The sequence below is a fragment of the Hyperolius riggenbachi genome, chromosome 4, assembly GCF_040937935.1.
Source record: "Hyperolius riggenbachi isolate aHypRig1 chromosome 4, aHypRig1.pri, whole genome shotgun sequence".
Lineage (NCBI taxonomy): Eukaryota > Metazoa > Chordata > Amphibia > Anura > Hyperoliidae > Hyperolius > Hyperolius riggenbachi.
Genome location: NC_090649.1, coordinates 150,986,150 through 151,010,612, shown reverse-complemented (window position 1 = coordinate 151,010,612; position 24,463 = coordinate 150,986,150). Strand labels below are relative to the sequence as shown.

Genomic DNA, 24,463 nt, shown 5'->3' with positions numbered 1-24,463 from the left:
ACTGATGGAATATCAACTGGAACACTGCCAGCTCTTCACCACTCAGTGTGGCACAAATCTTACACGCAATTGGTTTGTTCTGGATCTAAGTTCAAAATACCAGTAATGTTTTTATACAATCAAAAGTTTCACTAAACATTCAGTCTATTTAAAAATATCTAATAGCATGATTTGGGATGCAATGGAACACTAGCAACAATCTCTGATAGAAAATGGGCCAACCGAGAACCATAAGGAGGGCTTTCCAACCATAACGGAGTTGTCGGGTGGTAGGTCCACCAACATTAATGCAGAAATCTGCTAATAGCTAGCAGGTTTTACGTGATGAGTTGAGGAGGTAGGTGGCTCCAATTAAACCAAAGCATAGATTCCCCATTGATAAGGGAGCCCACTGAAGCTCATGAGGTAGGGCAAACATGCCACCTAAACACATGATTTTATTTATTTATTATTGTCTTCTTTTTGCAAGATAGCAAAGGTCTAGGTTGTAAGCTCACAAGAACAAGGTCCTCCGACTAGTGTTTCCTGTTTCTAACGTAATAAGGAATGATATGGTTCTAGCAAGGTAATATTTATAGCGCTTTTAATGCAGCATTACATACAGGTGCAGCAGTATATACTGAAGCGTTTCGGTATGACACTTTACCACAACACTGCCACCTACTGACTGACTAATACACATTACCAGGTTTATATATATATCTGTAGAGAGGAATTCCAACCGGCAGATGGAGCTGTGGAGTGCAGAGGAATAAACCCTCTGCACAGCCACAGATGCCAGATGGAGATTGTACAAAGTGAAGCAATACAGGGCAAGATAGCCTCTCTTACGAGAGAGTGAGCACAGAGACAGAATGTATGTATGTCCACCAATCTAGTCGCCACCCGGCGACGGTTGACATACAACAGCAAAGACCACAGTGAGAAAGCAATCACAAGAATGGCAATTGCTAATAGAGACACAAGACTGAGTAAATACAAATCATAGAATGAATAAAGACAGAACCAATTAACAAACTGCAATCCAACACCAAGGAACTGACAGGGCTAGCTAAACGCGGTCACCACACGTTAAGGGCAATAGCGACAAAGCGCGTTCAAGGTACGGTCGCCGCACGTTAAGCGCAACAGCGACAAAGCGTACCAACCCTAGCTAACTATTGAACACAGAAAATGACGACAGACAAATAACGCGAACGATTGCTAATCGGTTGCCTCACCCCAGACAACAGCAAGCGTTCATGCTAAACAAGACAAACAGAAGGAGTAACCAGTAGCAACCGCAGCTAATGTTATACTCCAAGAGTCAGACAAGGGAGATCCACCGCCTCTACCGCTAGGGCGAATGCGATCCAAGCAAACAGAGCGATTCACTATCAGCTGCCGTTGGAGAAAGTGCAATCGCAACAGATAAGACAAGACAGAACCAGGCCATACAAATAATTAACAATCTGACGGCACTAGAAGGAATGCTAGTGCACTCCCAAGGATAATTACTTTTAAACAATATTAGCAAACAATCAGCAGAGGGGCTGAAACTCAAGGTAAGTCCAGCAGAACCAAACCTTTATGACCAGCAGGGAATTCTGGGAGGAAATGGCATTTATACTGCAAGCCTTCAAAAGAGGCAGAGCTATCAATAACCAGATGAGTGAATGCAAATCCCTCACCAGAACAGCAAGTCTGAAACTTGCAGAGTGAAAACAGGTCTCCTTTCCAGGGACCTGCAGCATGCAGACCTGAATAATGGTCAAAAAGCTGCCTGCCTGTGCAGACAGCAGAGCAGATCATTACACTGTGGCAATGCATTCCACATCTTAATCACTCTTACTGTAAAGAACCCTTTCCTAAATAAATGGCTAAAACCTTTTTCCTCCATGCGCAGATCGTGTCCTCTAGTCCTTTATGAAAGCCTAGGGACAAAAAGCTCATCTGCCATGCTTTTATATTGCCCTCTGATATATTTATACATGTTAATTAGATCCCCTCTAAGGTGTCTTTTCTCCAGACTAAATAAACCCAGTTTATGTAACCTTTCTTTGTAGGTAAGACCTTCCATCCCTTGTATCAATTTTGCTGCTCGTCTCTGCACCTGCTCCAAAACTGCGATATCTTTCCTGTAATGTGGTGCCCGGAACTGTAAGTCCATATTCCCAGATGTGGCCTTACTAGAGAGTTAAATAGGGGCAATATTATGCTAGCATCTCGAGTTTTTATTTCCCTTTTAATGCATCCCAAAATTTTATTAGCTTTAGCTGCAGCGGCTTGGCATTGAATCTGATTATTTAACTTGTTGTCGATGAGTACTCCTAAGTCCTTCTCCAGGTTTAAAGTCCCCATCTGTATCCCGTTTATTTTGTATGGTGCTAAACCATTGGTATGACCAAAATGCATGACTTTACATTTTCAACATTGAATTTAATCTGCCATTTATGTGCCCATATAGCCATCCTATCCAGATTCTGTTGCTGCAGCATGTCAATATCTTCCTGTGAGTTGATGATTCTGCACAATTTGGTATCATCGGCAAAAATAGCAACATTACTTTCTACTGCATCTACTAGATCATTAATAAATACATTGAAGAGTACTGGACCCAGTACTGACCTTTGTGGGACCCCACTGCTAACAGTCACCCATTTTGAATAAGATCCATTGACCACAACTCTTTGTTTTCTGTCCATTAGCCAGTTCCCTATCCATGCACACAGACTCTTCCCCAGTCCTTGCATCCTCAACTTTTGCACCAGACTTTTGTGGGGAACAGTGTCGAAGGCCACTATATCACATCTACAGCATTCCCAATAATTACATTAGTGTTCACTACCTTATAAAAGCTGAGCATGTGTAACGATTGTGGAACTTTCTCCGTGATCAGCGCACAACGCGTGCGCTGACACGGCGGAAATCCTCCACAAGCGTGTAATTGCAGGCACCCAGCAAAAGGTGCTACGCACCTGTAGAGGGAAATTCCTGTTGGCAGATGGCGCTGGGGAGTGCAGAGGAACCAATCCTCTGTACCTCCACAAATGCCAGACAGGAATTGTACGAAGCGCAGAACGCAATCGCAAGAGAGGCGATTGCGAATGAGAACGAGCAAAGGGACAGGTTGTGTAACGATTGTGGGATATCTCCGTGTTCAGCGCACAAAGATGTGCGCTGACACTGCGGAGGTCCTCCACAAGCGTGTCAAGATACTAGAACCCAGCTTTTGGTGTAAGCACCAGTAGAGGGAAATTCCTGTCGGCAGATGGCGCTGGGGAGTGCAGAGGAACCAATCCTCTGTACCTCCACAAATGCCAGACAGGAATTGTACGAAGCGCAGAACGCAATCGCAAGAGAAGCGATTGCGAATGAGAACGAGCAAAGGGACAGGTTGTATGTGTGTGCGCCAATCTAGTCGCCACCCCGCGACCGCGTACACACAACAGCAGGTGCGAAACAGAAACGCAACTGCCAAGAACGGCGATTGCCAGAAGTGACACAAGGCAGATCAGAACAGAATACGAGGATAGCAAAGGCACAGCAAATCATACAATGAGAAGATACGGAAAATAATAAACGCTAGCTAACCGCGAACACCGCACTCATTCGCAACAGTGCACGCGGTTATGCGTGGTCTCCACGTGATAAGCACAATAGAGACAAGCACGCCTAACTAACCATCAACAGACAAACACGAAACAAAGAACGTGAACGCTTGCTTAACGGTTACCTCATCGAGCCTACAGCAAGCGCCCGTATCAGACAAGACAGACAAACGAGAAACAGGAACTTGGCAGAAAGGATCCACCGCTCTTCCGCCAGAGCAAGTGTGATCCAAGCAGGAACACAGATCAGAAAGATCCACAGCCGCTAACGCTAGCGGCTAGTGCGATCTAAACAAGACAGATCAGATGAGGTAGCTGGTAGCAACCGCTGCTCCAGCTTACACTCCAGAAACTAGATCAGAAGGATCCACAGCCGCTACAGGCTAGTGCGATCCAAACAAGACAGAGCGATTCGCTATCAACCGCCGCTGGTGACAGCGCAATCGCGACAGACAAGACAAGACAGAATAGGCAGTACAAATTATACACAAACTGACTGCACTAACTAGGAATGCAAGGAGCACTCCCCAAGAATTAACTATACTAAGATAGCAGTGGCTGACACTCCAGGTGAGTCCAGCAGGAACAAACCTCTATGAGCAGCGAAGCATTGTGGGACACACATAGTACTTATAGTACACGCCTCCAATGAATGTGGCCAGGCAATTTGCATGACAACGTATGCAAATTCCTCAGCAAGCACAAGCTGCAAAACTGACAGAAGGTCTTCTTTCCAGAGTCCTGCAGCATGCAGACCTGAATAATGATCAAAAGGCTGCCTGCCTGCGCAGGCAGCTGAGCGGATCGTTACAAGTTGTATGTGTGTGCACCAATCCAGTCGCCACCCCGCGACCGCGCACACACAACAGCAGATATGAAATAGGAACGCGATCGCGAGAGGTGCGATCGCCAGACGTGACAAGGCAGATCAGAATAGAATACGAGGTTAGCAAAGGCACAGCAAATAATACAATGAGAATAACAAGGAAAATAACAAACGCTAGCTAACTGCGGACACCGCACTCATTCGCAACAGTGCACGCGGTTATGCGCAGTCTCCACGTGATAAGCACAATAGAGACAAGCACGCCTAACTAACCATTGACAGACAAACATGAAACAGAGGACGCGTACGCTTGCTTAACGGTTACCTCACCGAGCCTCCAGCAAGCGTAGCAGACAAGACAGACAGACGAAAACAGGGACAAGCGAGAGATAGGATCCACAGCACTAGCGAAAAGTGGCTAGCGCGATCCAGGTACAGAGTAGCAGAACAGAAGGATCCCCAGCGCTAGCGAAAAGTGGCTAGCGCGATCCCAGAAGACAGAACAGAAGGATCCCCAGCGCTAGCGAAAAGTGGCTAGCGCGATCCCAGAAGACAGAACAGAAGGATCCACAGCGCTAGCGAAAAGTGGCTAGCGCGATCCCAGGAGACAGAACAGAAGGATCCACAGCGCTAGCGAAAAGTGGCTAGCGCGATCCCAGGAGACAGAACAGATAAGGTAGGCAGAAACAACCGCTGTTCCAACCTACACTCCAGACACAATCAGAAGGATCCACAGCCGCTAACGCTAGGGCTTGTGCGATCCAAACACAAGACAGACGGAACAGGCAATACAGATAATACAATCCTAACTGCACTAGGGAAATCTGCCTAGCACAGTTTCCAGGAATTACTCTAAGCTGATCTTCAAACAGAGAGTAAGGCTGACACCCCACCAGGAGTGTTACACAGGACGAAATCCCTATGAACAGCCAAGCATTGTGGGAAAGACATAGTACTTATAGTACACGCCTCCAATGAATGTGGCCAGGCAATTTGCATGACAACGTATGCAAATTCCTCTGCAAGCACAAGCTGCCAAACTGACAGAAGCTCTTCTTTCCAGAGTCCTGCTGCATGCAAATCAAAACAATGGTCAAAAAGCTGCCTGCCTGCACAGGCAGCTGAGCAAATCATCACAGCATGTTAGTCAAACAGGACCTGTCTTTAGTAAACCCATGCTGATGCCGAGAAATAAGATTATTTCCCGGATCTGATTTTTTGCCCTTCTTAAATAATGGGAAAACATGAACTGTACGCCAATCTACTAGAACTCTGCTAGTTGAAAGAGAGTCACAAAAGATAAGATAAGATAAAGGGGTTTATCGATAACTGAACTTAATTCCTTTAGGACCCGAGGATGTATGCCATCTGGGCCAGGTGCCTTGTTTATTTTTAATTTATCTAGTCTTGCCTTCACTTCTTCCTGCGTTAAGTATTTAATATTAAAATTGGAAGATTGAGACTCTTCTGCATCTGTAATTTGCAACAGCGATGGCTCCCTTGTGACAGAAGCAAAGAAAGCATGTAATAACTCTGCCTATATGCCTATGTTGGCTCTATACAAAAAAAAAAAAATAATTATAATAAAGTTATGGGTGTAGGAGGGGGGAGAGTGCATGCATCTGAAATTTTGTAATGAGGCCAATTGATCTAAAGGGAACCAAGCACCATTTCTTTTCTGAAGTTCGTCCTGGTTTATAATAGCTATAGGCGCTGCCATGTTCCCCCCTCCCCCACTACCTGCCCATTATTTATCCAGGGGAAGGTGTGAAGATAGCATCTATGGCTTCTCTAAACTCTTTGAAGCATAGTGCCCAATATGTCTTCCACCCCCCCCCGCTGATAAAAGCTATTGTTTGTTCTCTGTGAATGTGTGAAATAAAAATAATTGCAGCAGTACTTGTCTGCCTGAAATTCCTGCAATTGGACAGGCCTTGAAAGTAGAAGGAAGTAGGATAATATTTTTTTATAATGAGCCACATTGTTGGCATGCATGTTTAATGTGCTCTTTTGAGATACATACCCTGGGTACTAAAAATGGCGCTTGGTTCATGTTAAAGCTAATCCTGTGGGTAAACCGTCTCTTCTAATAATTATTTTTTATAACTAATACAACAGTGACATTTAAAAGGTAAAATAATGTTTGTACCTAAATCTCAGGCTGCGTCTGGCTCACTGCTGAGAGAGGAGAGGCATCCCAGTGATCGTATATCATCCTATACTGCAAGGATGTCAGGCTCACAAAGACAGACACCAGGGATCTCATAAAAGCCCAGCATGTTTGTCATGTCACTGATGTAACATTTTCCACCTTCAAGAATACTGAAACCCAAAGGCTGAATTTTAAACATGTTAAAAGCAGATGAATGACACTGACCACCTGCAAATACCAAAAGAGGTCGCACTTTGCTTCAGGGAAATGGATGAAATATGTCGATTTTTCCACAAATTGAGATCAAAACTACCTCTGTGGATTGCTGTATAAATGGACTCCCAGGTTAAGACATCTAATAATTTGAACATGGCAATTTCTGAATCTGTAACAGAGGCTGACCACTTCTTTTACAAAAGAACCTTTCAGCATTTAGAATGTATTTATTATTCTATACCTAAAACATTTGTCATATTATGGTACATATTATTTTGGAAGAAAATCATGAACCTTTTAAGTCTATATACATAAGATGCTTTTATTTCACAATATATTTATAGTATAATACTATATTGATAAAAATGTGTCTCATCATTAGTAAAAAGCAGTTCTATTAGGTAACCTATTTCAAGTCATGCAGTCCAGATTTTATCTCATAGGAGCATTGTGAGAAAGTAATGCTACAGTGAGTTGCAAAAGTATTTGGCCCCCTTGAAGTTTTCCACGTTTTGTCACATTACTGCCACAAACATGCATCAATTTTATTGGAATTCCACGTGAAAGACCAATACAAAGTGGTGTACATGGGAGAAGTGGAACGAAAAACATACATTATTCCAAACATTTTTTCCAAATAAATAACTGAAAAGTGGGGGTGTGCGTAATTATTCAGCCCCCCTGAGTCAATACTTTGTAGAACCACCTTTTGCTGCAATTACAGCTGCCAGTCTTTTAGGGTATGTCTCTACCAGCTTTGCACATCTAGAGACTGAAATCCTTGCCCATTCTTCTTTGCAAAATAGCTCCAGCTCAGATTAGATGGACAGCATTTGTGAACAGCAGTTTTCAGAACTTGCCACAGATTCTCGATTGGATTTAGATCTGGACTTTTACTGGCACATTCTAACACATAGATATGTTTTGTTTTAAACCATTCCATTGTTGCCCTGGCTTTATGTTTAGGGTTATTCTCCTGCTGGAAGGTGAACCTCCGCCCCAGTCTCAAGTCTTTTTCAGTCTCCAAGAGGTTTTCTTCCAAGTTTGCCCTGTATTTGGCTCCATCCATCTTCCCATCAACTCTGACCAGCTTCCCTGTCCCTGCTGAAGAGATGCACCCCCCGAGCATGATGCTGCCACCACCATATTTGACAGTGGGGATGGTGTGTTCAGAGTGATGTGCAGTGTTAGTTTTCTGCCACACATAGCGTTTTGCATTTTGGCCAAAAAGTTCCATTTTGGTCTCATCTGACCAGAGCACCTTCTTCCACATGTTTGCTGTGTCCCCACATGGCTTGTGGCAAACTGCAAACGGGACTTCTTATGCTTTCTGTTAACAATGCTTTTCTTCTTGCCACTCTTCCATAAAGGCCAACTTTGTACAGCGCAATGACTAATAGTTGTCCTATGGACAGAGTCTCCCACCTAAGCTGTAGATCTCTGCAGCTCGTCCAGAGTCACCATGGGCCTCTTGACTGCATTTCTGATCAGCGCTCTCCTTGTTCGGCCTGTGAGTTTAGGTGGATGGCCTTGTCTTGGTAGGTTTACAGTTGTGCCATACTCCTTCCATTTCTGAATGATCGCTTAACCTCCCTGGCGGTAAGCCCGTGCTGAGCACGGGCTATGCCGCCGGGAGGCACCGCTCAGGCCCCGCTGGGCCGATTTGCATAATTTTTTTTTTTTTGCTGCACGCAGCTAGCACTTTGCTAGCTGCGTGCAGTGCCCGATCGCCGCCGCTACCCGCCGATCCGCCGCTATACGCGTCGCCGCAGCCGCCCCCCCCCCCCCCCAGACCCCGTGCGCTGCATGGCCAATCAGCGCCAGGCAGCGCTGTGGGGTGGATCGGAGTCCCCTTTGACGTCACAACGTCGATGACGTCGGTGACGTCATCCCGCCCCGTCGCCATGGCGACAGGGGGAATGCTCTCCAGGAGATCCCGTTCTTTGAACGGGATCTCTTGATCTCCGATCGCCGGCGACGATCGGAGGGGCTGGGTGGATGCCGCTGAGCAGCGGCTATCATGTAGCGAGACCTCGTCTCGCTACATGAAGAAAAAAAAAATTAAAAAAAAACAAACGTATTTGCTGCCCCCTGGCAGATTTTGACAAACCGCCAGGAGGGTTAAACAGTGCTCCATGGGATGTTCAAGGCTTTGGAAATCTTTTTGTAGCCTAAGCCTGCTTTAAATTTCTCAATAACTTGATCCCTGACCTGTCTTGTGTGTTCTTTGGACTTCACGGTGTTGTTGCTCCCAACATTCTCTTAGACAACCTCTGAGGCCCTCACAGAGCAGCTGTATTTGTACTGACATTAGATTACACACAGGTGCACTCTATTTAGTCATTAGCACTCATCAGGCAATGTCTATAGGCAACTGACTGCACTCAGATCAAAGGGGGCCGAATAATTATGCACACACCACTTTGCAGTTATTTATTTGTAAAAAATGTTTGGAATCATGTGTGATTTTCATTCCACTTCTCATGTGTACACCATTTTGTGTTGGTCTTTCATGTGGAAGTCCAATAAAATTGATTCATGTTTGTGGCAGTAATATGACAAAATGTGGAAAACGTCAAGGGGGCCGAATACTTTTGCAACCCACTGTATCTGTAATATGTAAACATTGCACACGGACGAAGGAAACTACAAGTCACGGTGTGGCTGGATAGTGTAAAGGGGCCCATATACTGGTCGATTTCAGCCATCGATCGACGGCTCATTTGACCGCTCTGATCGAATCAGCTGGAAATTGATGCAAACGGAAGCATGATCCTCCGACCGACTTTGATCGATTTGCTCGATCGGTCCGGACAGAGAATCTAGGTCGATTGGCTGCTGCAGCCGATCGATGGCCCATAGGGTTGCATTGGATCGAATTATGCAACATTGCACTTCGATCGAATTTCAATAGATTTAATTCTGAAATCTATTGGAAATCGGAGGCGCTCATACCTGGTCTCGATCTTTACAAGCTCCACATATTGCCTGATGAAGCGGGATGTAACCCGTGAAATGCGATGCTATCACTCCAGAGTCTATTTGAATAAAGATATTTTTCAGTGAATAACTGATCGTGTGTCTACTTGGGGGAGGTAAGTCCACCACTACCTCCCCCTTTTTAAATGGTTTTTAACTATTTTATCCTTATCTGGCGCCTCCATTTTGAACAATTGTTTATTCTGAGTGTCCACCCTTGGTGGAGGGGTGTTACCCCCTTTCTTTTACTTCCACGGAGAGCAACATTTTTAACCCAAGTGGGGTCGGGTCTAATCTCTCCACCTGCTTACTGAGTGGTTATCAGAGGCAACCAACCTTTGTGAGTATATTCTCATATATTTACCCTTATGACCAATTGGTTTTAAATACTGCACTATTGGGGCTCTTGATCTGCTTTGCTTTTCAACTATTGGAAATCTATTCCTAGTGTGTGGCACACATAAGATTCCTGTCAGAATCGACCTGACAGGCATCTGACAGGAATCTATCTAATGTTTGAATCTGCTGCTAATCTATAAATGTATGGGTACCTTAAAGTGTACCACAGCTGAGAAAAAAAAGTTTTATACATACTTGGGGCTTCCTCCAGCCTCATGAGAGAGCCGCCGGAGAGATACGTAGAGGGCGCACTTCTTTTGCGCAGACTGAAGTTACGGGACCCGGTACCAAAGAGGGAGAAGACTGAGGACGGCGGCGTGGTAGTGATCCGTGCGCATGGGGCTGGAGGAAGCCCCAGGTATGAATAAAAAAACATTTTTTTTCTCAGCTCTGGTTTCCTTTAATGGCTAAGGGAGCCAGGAGACCTGGGTTCGCATCTTGGCTCTTCCTGTTTAGTAAGCCAGCATCTATTCAGACTCCCTAACACTGCTCCTGCCTATAGAGTGCATCCTAGTGGCTGCAGCATTGGCGCTTTGAGTTCGCCAGGAGAAAGTGTGATATAAATGTTATTTGTCTTGTCACATACAAGGCAGATGCCTAGAGTCTGGTGGGTGTTCAGGGGCCTCAATGCCACCTGTGGTGTCTTACTTTGCTCATTACCAAAAAGATCAGGTGCTAGTCAGGGGAAACCCAAGCTGGTGTCTTGTCTAGGACCCCATTTCAACCTTAACCATGTCTGGGCATCACCAGGGTAAAGCAGGAAGTAGACACACTGCAGATTTATTGCAGGATTCGTATCAGCTGTGACAAAGAAATGTTTTTCTGTAAAGCTGATTACAGACAGTCACGACTCCGAGTTCCTCTGCAATGCACCTCACTCAGCTGGGGCACTTCGCTGCAAAAGCTCCGGGCGTTGCTTCAGCGTGCGCCGTTGAACGGCGTGTATGGTCAGCTGATCGTGACGACCGTGACTGCGCACAGGACAACGAGGCAGACGGAGACAATCTAACCTGGCTGGTCAGTGTTGTGTACCCGCTGTCGTGTGTCCGCTTTGCATGGCAATACTGTCTATGTGGCTATGGATTTAAACCGGTGCATGGAGTTGTGGTGAAGGGACACCACTTGATTTAGCTAAGCTTTGCTTCGGGAATACTGGATTAATCTAGTGGACTGTACTTCACTTGGCTTTCATGGGGCATGCATAAAGTTACAAGGTTGTCATAATCTGAACATCAAGTCTTCATTAAGCCGGATGGCTGCTGTAATGGCTGGTACTTATTGCCAATGTTTGTGATTGAAGGAAAACCAATGATGCCACTTTGAATTTGAAAGCTTCCATAATAAGTGCATCCAATGAATCTCCTGCTTCCTATATCCCAGTTGGGGGACTTGTTACATCACAGTGACAAGAAACATCACAATATGCTGCAATTAACCAGCACCTGAAGTCTAGCTAGCATACTGAGGATTGAATTTCATGTTAGAAATCTTATGTGACATAGGGACTGCTATCCCTGCACATGATTAGTTGAATATGCTGGATGAGTGCTGAGGATGAATGCGGGCGAAGTCAGCTGACTTGTGGGAACACGGCCGTGTTTTTAAGGGGGGAGAAGGGTATTGTTATGATAGCTGTTTAAGATATTTTCAATACATGTTTGATACTGTTTTGAAGACACCCCCTGCAAGCTTTTTTTGTTCTATGCAATTTGTGTTAGTAGGTGGCTCCCCCATTAGGGGTCAGTATATGTATAGGCTCTAGTGCACCCCAATCTATTTATTCTTGTACTATATTTGACCATCAAAGTAACATAGTCTAATATCCCTGCCATGCTTGTAGTCCTTACCACAGTCTTGTAGTTCTTACAAGCCCACTACATCTGACAGCCGCAGAGATTGGGACTCGATCCCTAAGTCAGCAGTAGTTGCCAAGAGCTCAGTCATACTGTTGCTATGGGAAGAGAAGGAGGGACAACTGTGTGGCTCATGACTGAGCAGCTTTCAGGGGTCAGGGTAAAGAGGGGAACAATGCACTTGGCAGTTGCTGTTTAGGTCTTTATGTGGAATGAGGGGACACCTGTACAAGCACTAGATTCTAGGCCAATGACGGCCTCAAATGGCCACCTTAGCCAAATTCAGTCTAGCATGCGTACAAGACTCAAGGCCAGTTTTGGAAGGGACCAATCCACTTATCAGGTAGTATTTAGATGTGGGAGAATACAGCAGTACTTAAAGGAAACCCACATAAACATGGGGAAAACTGACTCCATGCAGAGAGTATCCTGGCCAAGATTCAAAATGGCGCTCTTCCAGGTTTGTGGGCAGAGCTTGCATGTGCATCTCCTGGTAATTTTACTGTCCCATAATACAATTTAGGAAGCTCTTATAGCATGTAGAGCTTATGCTGTTTATGGCCAATACTGAACATTTCTTTGTTTACTTATGCACAAGAGATGGTCAGGACCTTATGTAGGTCACCAAGCTGGCACAACATACTGTGAATCTAGACACAGACCTATAGGTCACAAGAAGTATGATTTTAGACGCCATGTTGTGAAAGAGAAGTAAAGCCAAGATAACCAGATTCAGGTAAGCACAACTATAACACAGATTTCTACATTAGAAATAATGGTGGCAAGTAATACTTAACACTAGACAACACATGTGCTTCCGGAGCGTAACATGTTTAGCAGTGTTGCTTGCAAATTTTAAAAGTCATTTTTTCATAGGAAATGCTATTTTTCGATTTCAAGAAAATGTTCGATTAAGGAAAATACATAGTATCTTTAAAATACGGTCAACAAAAAATAATTTTTCTTTACCATGTGAAAATTTGTAACTTGCAAAAAAATCATTAATTTTTACCACAAAAATTCAAGGAAAGCGTGAAAATCATTCTTAAACGTGAAAAATCACAAATTAAAATCACAAATCACTTATTAAAAATAATTCTCAATATCATTTTTGCTTGAAAGTCAAATTTAACATAACATTACAATGAATGCAAGAAGAATATCAAAGAATATCACCATTTTCGCTCATCACCGTTGTTTAGTATATATATATATATATATATATATATATATATATATATATATATATATATCACTTCACCCAAGAGAACAAGTGGTATCCACAATTTTTTTCTTTATTTTACAATACCACAAAAATTCAAAGTGAGTGCACACCAGTATCTAATCTAGGCATATTAGGCAATAAGGTGGAGAGGTGGCATTAGGTCTTGATAAAGCTCTTATGGTGGGGCGAAACGATCATCGACCACACCTCCTCCGCACCTCCTGCTGACTGTCCACCAAGCTGCATTACCTAGAAAAGGACCTGATAAGTATTTTTGTGCTTTTTTTTTTATCTTTTAAAGAAGATGTTGGATTAAAGTGTTTTTAAGAGGCAAGTGAGTTGCTCCTGGATCTTTTTTCTATATAGTGGATTCTTATTTTACAATAACATTTGGTGGAAGTTCTAACAGGGAGGCAAGTTCCTCATGCTGAACTGTTATTGCTTGTAATTATTGTCAGTGTGTCTCATATGCTTTTTCCTAGTTTTGGCTGAAACACAATTTAAAGAGACACTGAAGTGAAAAAAAAAAATATGATATAGTGAATTGGTTGTGTACTATGAATAATTATTAGAAGATTAGCAGCAAAGAAAATATTCTCATACTTTTATTTTCAGGTATATAGTGTTTTTTCTAACATTGCATCATTCTATAATATGTGCAGATTACACAACACTCAGCATTCAAAATTAATCTTTCAGAGCAGTCTGTGAAGTAATGACCTCTCCTCTAGCAGAGAAAAAGTAAACAGTTCACTTACAGTTGAGATAATAAAAGTCAGATAACAGCTCTCTCCATGACTAATGGCCCATACTCACGGGCTACAACTGTCGCCGCAACATGCGGCGCGCGCGTGTTGCGGCGACAGGTCGCCCGTGAGTATGCGGCATTGCCCGGGCGCGCACCCCGAACTGTCGCTTGTCGCTGATGTCGCCAGGCGATTGGCGCGGTCAATCGCCTGGCGACAGTCGCCGCCGCATCTCCGCCGCAACTGTCGATAGTCCGCGTGAGTACGCGGACTAGCGACAGCAACATAATAGCAAATAGACGGCGCTTCCGGCGGGGGGGGGGGGGGGGGGGACAACAGCGACAGCTTCCGTCGCATTAGCTGCCAGGTCCCTCCGCCATGTGTATGCGGAGGGACCTGGCGATGAGCTGTCGCCGGCCTGTCGCGCACACGCTCACGTGTGCTGGCGACAGGCCACTTTTGCAGCCCGTGAGTATGGGCCATAAGACTTAGACGGAGAGTTAATGGCTTGTTTGCATAGAGATAACAACTGGAGTTTCTTAACTCTTCCTGTACTGGAAACAATTAGACTGATGTATCTGATCTTAATGTTTTATTTCTTAGCTGTACTACACATACAAATCATAATATCATAATTTTTTTTTCGCTTCAGTGTCTCTTTAAAATGCTGTTTCTGTGCTAGCTGCAGTGTGCAACTGATAAAAGTTTCTGGGAACAGTCCTTAGAGATAGCGCACTCATGACGTCATGTTCTAGCAGTCACTGTCTGATAAGGCGGATTGACCCCACTGGAATTCCATAGCTTTACAAATTGCAAATATAAAATCCCACAAGAATGATGTTTCAGTGATTTACAAGTTGTGTAAATATGAGAACAATTTTAAATGTTTCCTTATGCTGCTGTTTTATCCACTCTCAGATTATAAACCTCCTTAATAGAGGATTGCTTGTGACATCTCCATAGAGCAAGCAGCAGCTTGTGTGATACAGATGTACAGTATGCTCCTTGCAGCCAGGGTTAACCATCAGACAGAGGGGAGATTTCCATCCTTCACATGTTAATAACTGAGATGTTTTCTAAAACACCTACACCCATCACCTCCCACATAAAGGATGAGGTCACCAATGGCTTCCCATGTATCTTTCCAATCTGGAACGATGAGTCAAGCATATGACATTACTGTGTGAGCTACACAGGCAGACAACACAGTTTGCTGTTAACGGGTCAACAAGTTAAGATGACAGTTATTTTATTCTTCTGTAAAGTGGCTTAGAATGGACGGTGCTTTCCTATCCCTCTGAAAACTAGTCATAAAGAATTATGGAAGATTTCACATCTTTAAAGGCTTTGAATTCACAAAAGTGGAGCCCAAGACATTGGGCTTCACTGACTGAGGTCTTAACAGTGGTTGTCATACAGAACCATTGCTGTTTATGGTTACACAGGATTACCTGATATCACCAGTAGTGTTATGGCAGGTCCTAGTAGTGCGTACGAGAGAATTCGGCTCTGGGAGACAGGGGCGCAGGATGCAGCCGATATATGGCTTACCCTGCTGCTGCACAAGTCCCAGCGGCGTTAATTACTATTCCCCCTCCAGGTCCACATGGATGGCAGGGAATTATGTAATTCGGCTTCCAGCTATTGCTGGTGGCCGAATTACAGTGTTTTCAAAGTAACTTCAGCTCCGACTTCTGACGGCGCCGAAGTTACTTGCTGTGGGCGGCTATAGCCATAATTCCTATTATAGTCTATATTGGTGCCGGCTGTGCCCAATTCTCCTGTGCTGGATTCAAGGTGTTCGCCAGTAGCACCTAGGAGCTTGTATATGAGAGACTCCTTGGCAGGTCCAAGCAACACCTATGGGCTTCTATATAGGAGACTCTCTGCCAGGTCCAAGTAACACCTATGAGCTTCTATGTTTGAGAATACCTAGAAGCTTCTATATGGTAGACTCCTTGGCAAGTCTCAATAACACATAGAAGCTTCTATATGGGAGACTCCTTGGTAGGTCCAAGTAACACCTATGAGCTTTTATATAGGAGACCCCTTAATAGGGCCAAGTAACACCTAGGACAGTGGTCCTCAATCTAAGGCTCGCGGGCCGAATGCGGCCCCGTGAGGCGTTTTTACCGGCCCCCCACACACAAAATGTATTACTTATAGATGCGGACCGCATCTATAAAAATTGGCAGCCCACATATAGAATAGCAGTGCTGACACCTCCCTTTGACATGGAAGCCAGAAAGAAGTCATTCACTGGCTTCCAATCATTCATTGTTGTCAAATTGGATGGCAGGTTGTCACCTGGGTATGCTTCTTTATCTGTTCCGCAAAGACTTTTTCGAATTGGCTGCAGGCTGCTGCAGGCCATTTGGTGACATTATGGCTCACATATGACTTGCTATGTTAGCGTCACAATATCTGCACTTGCTGTGTTGGTGACATAACTGCACTTGCTGAGTTGAGGGTCATAATTTCTGCACGTTAAAATGGTTTGGTTAAATGGGAGACATTAGGGCTGCACACAGTGGCGGCGCTACACTGGGGCTTACCCAGGCTTAAGCCCCAGCTGACAAGCTGTCAGCCCCTGCAAAAGCCCCCCTCCGCAGGAGGGGTGGAAGCGGAGAGAAGAGGAAGCCGTGTGGACAGCGGCGGAGAAGGGGGCCGTCTCCCCCCTTCCCTCACCTTGGGGCTCCCACTCTCTGCCTCGCTCCCCCCTCAGATATCAGCGGCTGGCGTCAGAAGACTCACTTTCTTCCCAGCGCGGCTGATCTGTGCGCCGCTCTGGTCTAGTCTAGACCAGAGTAGCGGCGCACAGATCGATCTCTCTCTCGCGCGCTGGGAAGAGAGGAAGTCTTCTGATTAGCCAGCCGCTGATATCTGAGGGGGGAGCGAGGCAGAGAGTGGGAGCCCCAAGGTGAGGGAAGGGGGGAGACGGCCCCCTTTTCCGCCGCTGTCCACACGGCTTCCTCTTCTCTCCGCTTCCACCCCTCCTGGCCTGGGGACACCTATGGTAAGTCCTACCTACCTGTACTGGGGACAACTATACACCTGGCTACATATACTGGGCACATATACCCCTGGCTACATATACTGGGCACACATACCCCTGGCTACATATACTGGGCACACATACCCCTGGCTACATATACTGGGCACACATACCCCTGGCTACATATACTGGGCACATATACCCCTGGCTACATATACTGGGCACATATAGCCCTGGCTACATATACTGGGAACACATACCCCTGGCTACATATACTGGGCACATATACCCCTGGCTACATATACTGGGCACATATACCACTGGCTACATATACTGGGCACATATACCCCTGGCTACATATACTGGGCACATATACTCCTGGATACATATACTGGACACATATACCCCTGGCCACATATACTGGGCACATATACCCCTGGCTACATATACTGGGCACATATACCCCTGGCTACATATACTGGGCACATATACCCCTGGCTACATATACTGGGCACATATACCCCTGGCTACATATACTGGGCACATATACCCCTGGCTACATATACTGGGCACATATACCCCTGGCTACATATACTGGGACATATACCCCTGGCTACATATACTGGGCACACATACCCCTGGCTACATATACTGGGGACATCTATATCATTACATGCATTTACTGGTGAAAGGCTGTCTGTCATTATGTGCATTAACTGGTGAAACACTGTCTCTTATTACATGCAGTTTGTGGTGAAACGCTGTCTCTCATTACGTGCATTTACTGGTGAAAGGCTGTCTCTTATGTGCATTTAGTGGTGAACGGCTGTCTCTCATTATGTGCATTTACTGGTTAAAGGCTGTCTCTCATTACATGCATTTACTGGTGAAAGGCTGTCTCTCATTACATGCATTTACTGGTGAAAGGCTGTCTCTTATGTGCATTTAGTGGGGAAACGCTGTCTCTCATTATGTGCATTTACTGGTGAAAGGCTGTCTCTTATGTGCATTTAGTGGGGAAACGCTGTCTCTCATTATGTGCATTTACTGGTGAAACACTGTCTCTCATTACATGCATTTACTATTGAAAGGCTGTCTCTCATTACATGCATTTACTGGTGAAAGGCTGTCTGTCATTACGTGCATTTATTATTTAAAGGCTGTCTGTCATTACGTGCATTTACTTCATATTTTTTTTATGTAACTACATTAGCTGGTACAACTACATTACAGTTAGCCCCGCCCACATGATGTCATGACCACGCCCACTCCTGTAGTCCTCCCCCCCTTAAACCCCGCCAGCCAGCCATTGTGCCGCTTTCGTGCCCCCCCAAAATTCTGAAGCTGGAGCTGCCGCTGGCTGCGCATGTTAAAAGGAGCTGTCTAAAATACCTAGGTACAGTGCAATGTTTTTCTACATCATTTTATGTATACTCTGCCCCCCCCCCCCCAGCAGTCTGAAGTATATTGACCCAGCCCTTGACCGAAAAAGTTTGTGGACCCCTGACCTAGGAGCTTCTACAGTGGCTTGCAAAAGTATTCGGCCCCCTTGAAGTTTTCCACATTTTGTCACAGTACTGCCACAAACATGAATCAATTTTATTGGAATTCCATGTGAAAGACCAATACAAAGTGGTGTACACGTGAGAAGTGGAACGAAAATCATACATGATTCCAAACATTTTTTACAAATCAATAACTGCAAAGTGGGGTGTGCGTAATTATTCAGCCCCCCTGAGTCAATACTTTGTAGAACCACCTTTTGCTGCAATTACAGCTGCCCGTCTTTTAGGGTATGTCTCTACCAGCTTTGCACACCTAGAGACTGAAATCCTTGTTCATTCTTCTTTGCAAAACCGCTCCAGCTCAGGCAGATTAGATGGACAACGTTTGTGAACAGCAGTTTTCAGATCTTGCCACAGATTTTCGATTGGATTTAGATCTGGACTTTGACTGGGCCATTCTAAAGACATAGATATGTTTTGCTTTAAACCATTCCATTGTTGACCTGGCTTTATGTTTAGGGTCGTTGTCCTGCTGGAAGGTGAACCTTCGCCCCAGTCTCAAGTCTTTTGCAGACTCCAAGAGGTTTTCTTCCAAGATTGCCCTGTATTTGGCTCCATCCATCTTCCCATCAACTCTGACCAGCTTTCCTGTCCCTGCTGAAGAGATGCACCCCCAGAGCATGATACTGCCACCACCATATTTGACAGTGGGGATGGTGTGTTCAGAGTGATGTGCAGTGTTAGTTTTCCGCCACACATAGCGTTTTGCATTTTGGCCAAAAAGTTCAGTTTTGGTCTCATCTGACCAGAGCACCTTCTTCCACATGTTTGCTGAGTCCCCCACATGGCTTTTGGCAAACTGCAAATGGGACTTCTTATGCTTTTCTGTTAACAATGGCTTTCTTCTTGCCACTCTTCCATAAAGGTCAATTTTGTGCAGTGCATGACTAATAGTTGTCCTATGGACAGATTCCTCCACCTAAGCTGTAGATCTCTGCAGCTCGTCCAGAGTCACCATTGGGCCTCTCGACTGCATTTCTGATCAGCACTCTCCTTGTTCGACCTGTGAGTTTAGGTGGATTGCCTTGTCTTGGTAGGTTTACAGTTGTGCCATACTCCTTCCATTTCTGAATGATCGTTTGAACAGTGCTCCGTGGGATGTTCAAGGCTTTGGAAATCCTTTTGTAGCCTAAGCCTGCTTTAAATTTCTCAATAACTTTATCCCTGACCTGTCTGGTGTGTTCTTTGAACTTCATGGTGTTGTTGCTCCCAATATTCTCTTAGATAACCTCTGAGGTCGTCACAGAGCAGCTGTATTTGTATTTAGCCATTAGCACTCATCAGGCAATGTCTATGGGCAACTGACTACACTCAGACCAAAGGGGGCAGAATAATTACGCACACCCCACTTTGCAGTTCTTGATTTGTAAAAAATGTTTGGAATCATGTATGATTTTTGTTCCACTTCTCACGTGTACACCACTTTGTATTGGTCTTTAATGTGAAATTCCAATAACATTGATTCAAGTTTGTGGCAGTAATGTGACAAAATGTTGAAAACTTTAAGGGGGCCGAATACTTTTGCAAGCCACTGTATATGGGAGACTTCTTGGCAGGTCCCAGTAATACGTAGGAGGTTCTATATGGTAGACTCCATGGCAAGTTCCAATAACACCCAGAAGCTTCTCTATATGAGAGACTCCTTGGTAGATCCAAGTAGCACCTAGGAGCTTCTATATGGGAGACTCCTTGACAGGTCCCAGTAACACAGTAAGAGTCGCCTCGCCTGCTAAGTAGAGCAGACCTGAACGGGCTCAGCTATTTCTGCCTGAGCCCATCGGGAAGCCGCTACTGGGCCTGCGCTGGAGCCTGGGAAGACACATCCTTGTCAGCTGTGGTTTCGAGGGAGCCAGCGATGCCACTGTGCGATGGAGGAGGACAGGGGAAGCTTCACTAGGATCCAGAGGCTTCCCCGTCCCAAGGTAAGTACTCCCCAGGGGACTTTATTTTGTTACAGTGTCTCTTTAAAGGGAATATGACGTGAAAGTAAACTTATGAGATAATTAATTGCATGTGTAGTACAGCTAAGGAATAGAACATTAGTAGCAAAGATATAAGTCTCATATTGTGCAGCTAATGTTTTTGTGGCCTCGTGTGGCCCATATTTCGTGGCCACCACCTCCAAAGGCAGCAAAATGGGCGTGGTCCTGCCTGGAAAGAAGCGACGCGCAAAGCGTGACGAGTGATGTCACTTCTGCATATGAAGTCAGTCAGGGATACTTACTTTATGCCGAGCCCAGCCCGAGGCCCCTGTAGGGGGTGAGGATCCAGACCGCCACTTGCTTTTCTTATAGCTAGCACTAGCACTGTCTCTGAGCTCTCCAACCCAACTTAGGTGGAAGACAACCTGTTTTCTAATACTTATACATCAAAGAAACAGTGAAAGTCAACTTCAGATAAGATTTTACTGCAGGGAAGTTGTCATTATCTCTGCTCTGTTTCCCAGTTTAAAATACAGAGTGTTCTTTGTAAACTGCAAATATTAGAGAATGATGCAATTTTATAAAAATAAAAGCTATTTAAATGAAAATAAAAATACTCTTTTCTTTGCTACTAATGTTCTATTTATTACCTGTACTACACATACAATTCATTATAATTTTTTTTGGCTTCAGTGTCACTTTAAGTGACTGTGAATGAGGGATGATCGTCGATGCAAGAAGAGCTGGTGCTAGCATCTCCGAAACAATGACCTTTTTTTTAGGATTTTTGTCGCCCAACAGTATCTCTGGTGTTTATAGAGTGGCAATTGAGAATAAAAAACTTCAAGAAATAAGGACTATTCTGGTCAAAAAAGGCTGGTGAACAAGAGAGGTGAAATGCAAGTAGGACGCATAGTCCATAGCAACAGAAGGGCAACAATAATACAAGTTACAGCTGAATTCAATGCAGGTGCATCACAAAGCATATCCCAACGCACAACAAGATGGGCTTTGCAAATGATGGGCTTTAGCTGCAAGAGACAATCAAGAGTGCCTTTGGTATCACAGAAAAATAGGAACAGATACCTGTTGTAAGCTCTTGCCACCATGCCACAATCCAATCTGACCCAACCTAGAGCTGCAATTATGTCAGCATGGGCCAACATTCCTCAGCAACAGTATCATCCTCTTGTTGAGTCCATGCCAAGAAGAATATCAGCTGTGATCAGAGCAAAGGTGGACCAACTCTTTATTAGAGAGTGTCTCTAATTTTTTGGCCACTCAGTGTATGATCTGCATGTTTGTTCAGAGTCTATTGATAAAAGTATTAGAGGCACTGCATTGTTTAAAAGGAAATATACAAGCCCCCATATTCCTCTCACTTTAGGGGTGCTTTAAGATCCAGTTATGAAAGAGTCGTCAGTGTTCTGAAAATGAGCAAAAGGTTTATGCACTCCTTCCATGTCTAATATATTCTCTTTGGTGCTCGGACAGGAGGACACTAAACAGAATGTATAAAACTGATCCTGCCAAACACAATATTTCTCAATTCTCTCTGATATGAACAAAAGAGAAGTGGCATCTTATTTCTTCTCATTTCCTAGATCTGTAGTCATCCTCTCTTATAATGAGCAGTAAATCTGATACAAGCTGAAATTTGCACACTACATACAGTAAAACATCATATGATACAGCCACATAACTTACTTCACATCACCTGTAGACCTAGTCTAATAGATGAAGACAAGAAGACACGAGATTGCAAACTGCAGACTCAACTGAAGGATTGGTGGTAAAGCTCTCACATCACACATCAATTGCCAAATGAATACACATATACTTTACATCACTATAGCCCAAAGCCTGAAGCCCAACATCTAAGTGAAAGTAGCACTTACACTCGCACACTCATACTGAGAAACTGGGCGCTGGAAAGTGAGGGGATATTATGTAATCCTGGATTTATGAGGGAAGGGAGTGAGCCCTACTGACCAATTACAGACGTGCTCTCTGGTTACTATGAAGTATTAGGTAAAGCCAACGTTAGGAGGACACATAGCACAACATCTTGAAAAGGAGCAGCAGCAGGAGTCATAGGGTGACCTGCCAAATGCTCTGAGAGTAGAAGGAATGCGAGGATCACTTGCAGGGGACATATGAATTGAAGATAACTAGATAACATTCAGTGTCTGATTATGTCACTGAGGCTGAGCCTACCAAGACACTCATCACTATTTGAAAAAAAGCGATCATCAGCTCAGTTCCTTCAGAAATGCAGCTTCCTTTGTACAGTGATTCACGAGAAATGCCTTTATTTCTTATCTTGTAGTACCCAGTGCCCACTGCCCATACAGCGATCAGTAGCAGCTCATAGCATGATGCGAGGGAAAGTCTGCGGACCACCACTGAGACGCGCTGCACGTGTTGGGAACGCTCTATGCATGGGATGGACTGAGACAGTCTGACTCACACACTCACTACAGTCATGCAGGCTTGTCAATACGATGCACGGGGGCAATTATCACGTAAAAAAACTGTTATAAATATAGAAGCCAATAAAACTCATCATACAAGGCTGAGAAAAGAAATCCAATTGTCACTAGCGGACTTTGACCATCACTCTCCTTGCTGGAAAAAAATAAACCATCTGCAAGAATAAATATTGAGAAGCCTGATAACAATAACAAATAGAAAACAATAATAAAATAGTAGCCGATTATTCATATGTGAGCAGAATAGCAGATCCAGATATATATCGCTGTAAGTGATGCACTGATCACAGGTATTTTCCATACACTCCATGCTAGATGAGATCACAAGCAGCGTGTGATACAGTGCGGGTACCCCCAGGGCTGATGGCTCTCCTTACCTCTCATTGGGCTGCTGTGCAGAGCTGCGAGCAGCTAGGAGCAGGCAGATGACAAGCACAGTCAGTCGCTGGCTCATGTCTGTCACTCTAGACACACAGTAGGTATAAGGAGGTTACAGGGGCTTTATAAGGAGGATTGCTCTATAGTCTGAGCATTTACTCATTTCCCTCTGGGAGGATCTCTGGCATAGACAGACTCCTGATGAATATCCCATTTGTTCCTGCAGTTCTGGGGAGGAGGGGATCCAGTTCTCCCTAAAATCTGATCCTCCCCTCTCCTCCCCTTTTGCTTCTTTTTTCAAAGACTACCATTAACCCCTTCACACCTGGGAGCATCTGTCATTGCCATCATAGGTGGAGTTTCTCTGTTCCCCCCTAGAAAGGAAAATACTTGTGTATTCAATAATATGATTCTTCTTTGTCTAACATTCCAGCACAGGCATGGCTGTTTGCGACACATGGCTTTTGAAGTGACACGTTGGGAGAGCCCTGAAACGTCACCAGCACCCTATTAGCAAATGTAAATATTTACAGCAATATGTGACAGCTTCTGAGAGGCACAAAGCTGCAGGGGACATTCCTGGGACAAGGATACTGTCTGAGGGAGGAGGAGGAGCTGTGTTGCACCTTATTAGCTGTAGGTAGAAACAATACAATGTATCATTAAATGATACGTGTATATTGGCTATTTGAGCAGATGGGAAATGCATGCATGTGAGACAGCCCAGTCCCTGGCACAGTGACCTGCGCTGCTTCCAAACTTGGAGTTGTAATCTGAACTTAAAGAGGAACTGCAGTAAAAATAATTAAATAAATAAAATTGCTTTTTTTTATAATATTAATTTATAAACTATTTAGTCAGTGTTTGCCCATTGTAAAATCTTTATTCTCTCTGATTTACATTCTGAAATTTATCACAGGTGGCGACATCTTTTGTCCTGACAGGTGTTCTTTGCAGAATGTGCGTTCAATGCACAGAGGGAGATATTGCTTGTTTGGCAGCAGGAAAAAAATCTGTTTTTTTCCCACAATGGAACAAGGTTCCATGCCGATGACATCACTCTGTGGGAGGGGTTTCTCCACAATATCAGCCAGAGATGTCCTTGATGATCTATTCAAGAAAAGG

At 44.4% G+C, this 24,463-nt stretch overlaps 1 protein-coding gene across 1 annotated transcript in view; it reads right to left on the bottom strand.

Annotated features, from left to right (window-relative positions):
* PCOLCE2 (procollagen C-endopeptidase enhancer 2) overlaps positions 1–23,545 on the bottom strand; it is an 83,500-nt gene extending 59,955 nt beyond the window's left edge. The window contains exon 1 of the mRNA XM_068279250.1: positions 23,338–23,545. Coding sequence (XP_068135351.1) covers positions 23,338–23,414 — 77 coding nt within the window. The 5' untranslated portion in view covers positions 23,415–23,545. The remainder of the gene's footprint in view (positions 1–23,337) is intronic.
* Between the last annotated feature and the right edge of the window lie 918 nt (positions 23,546–24,463).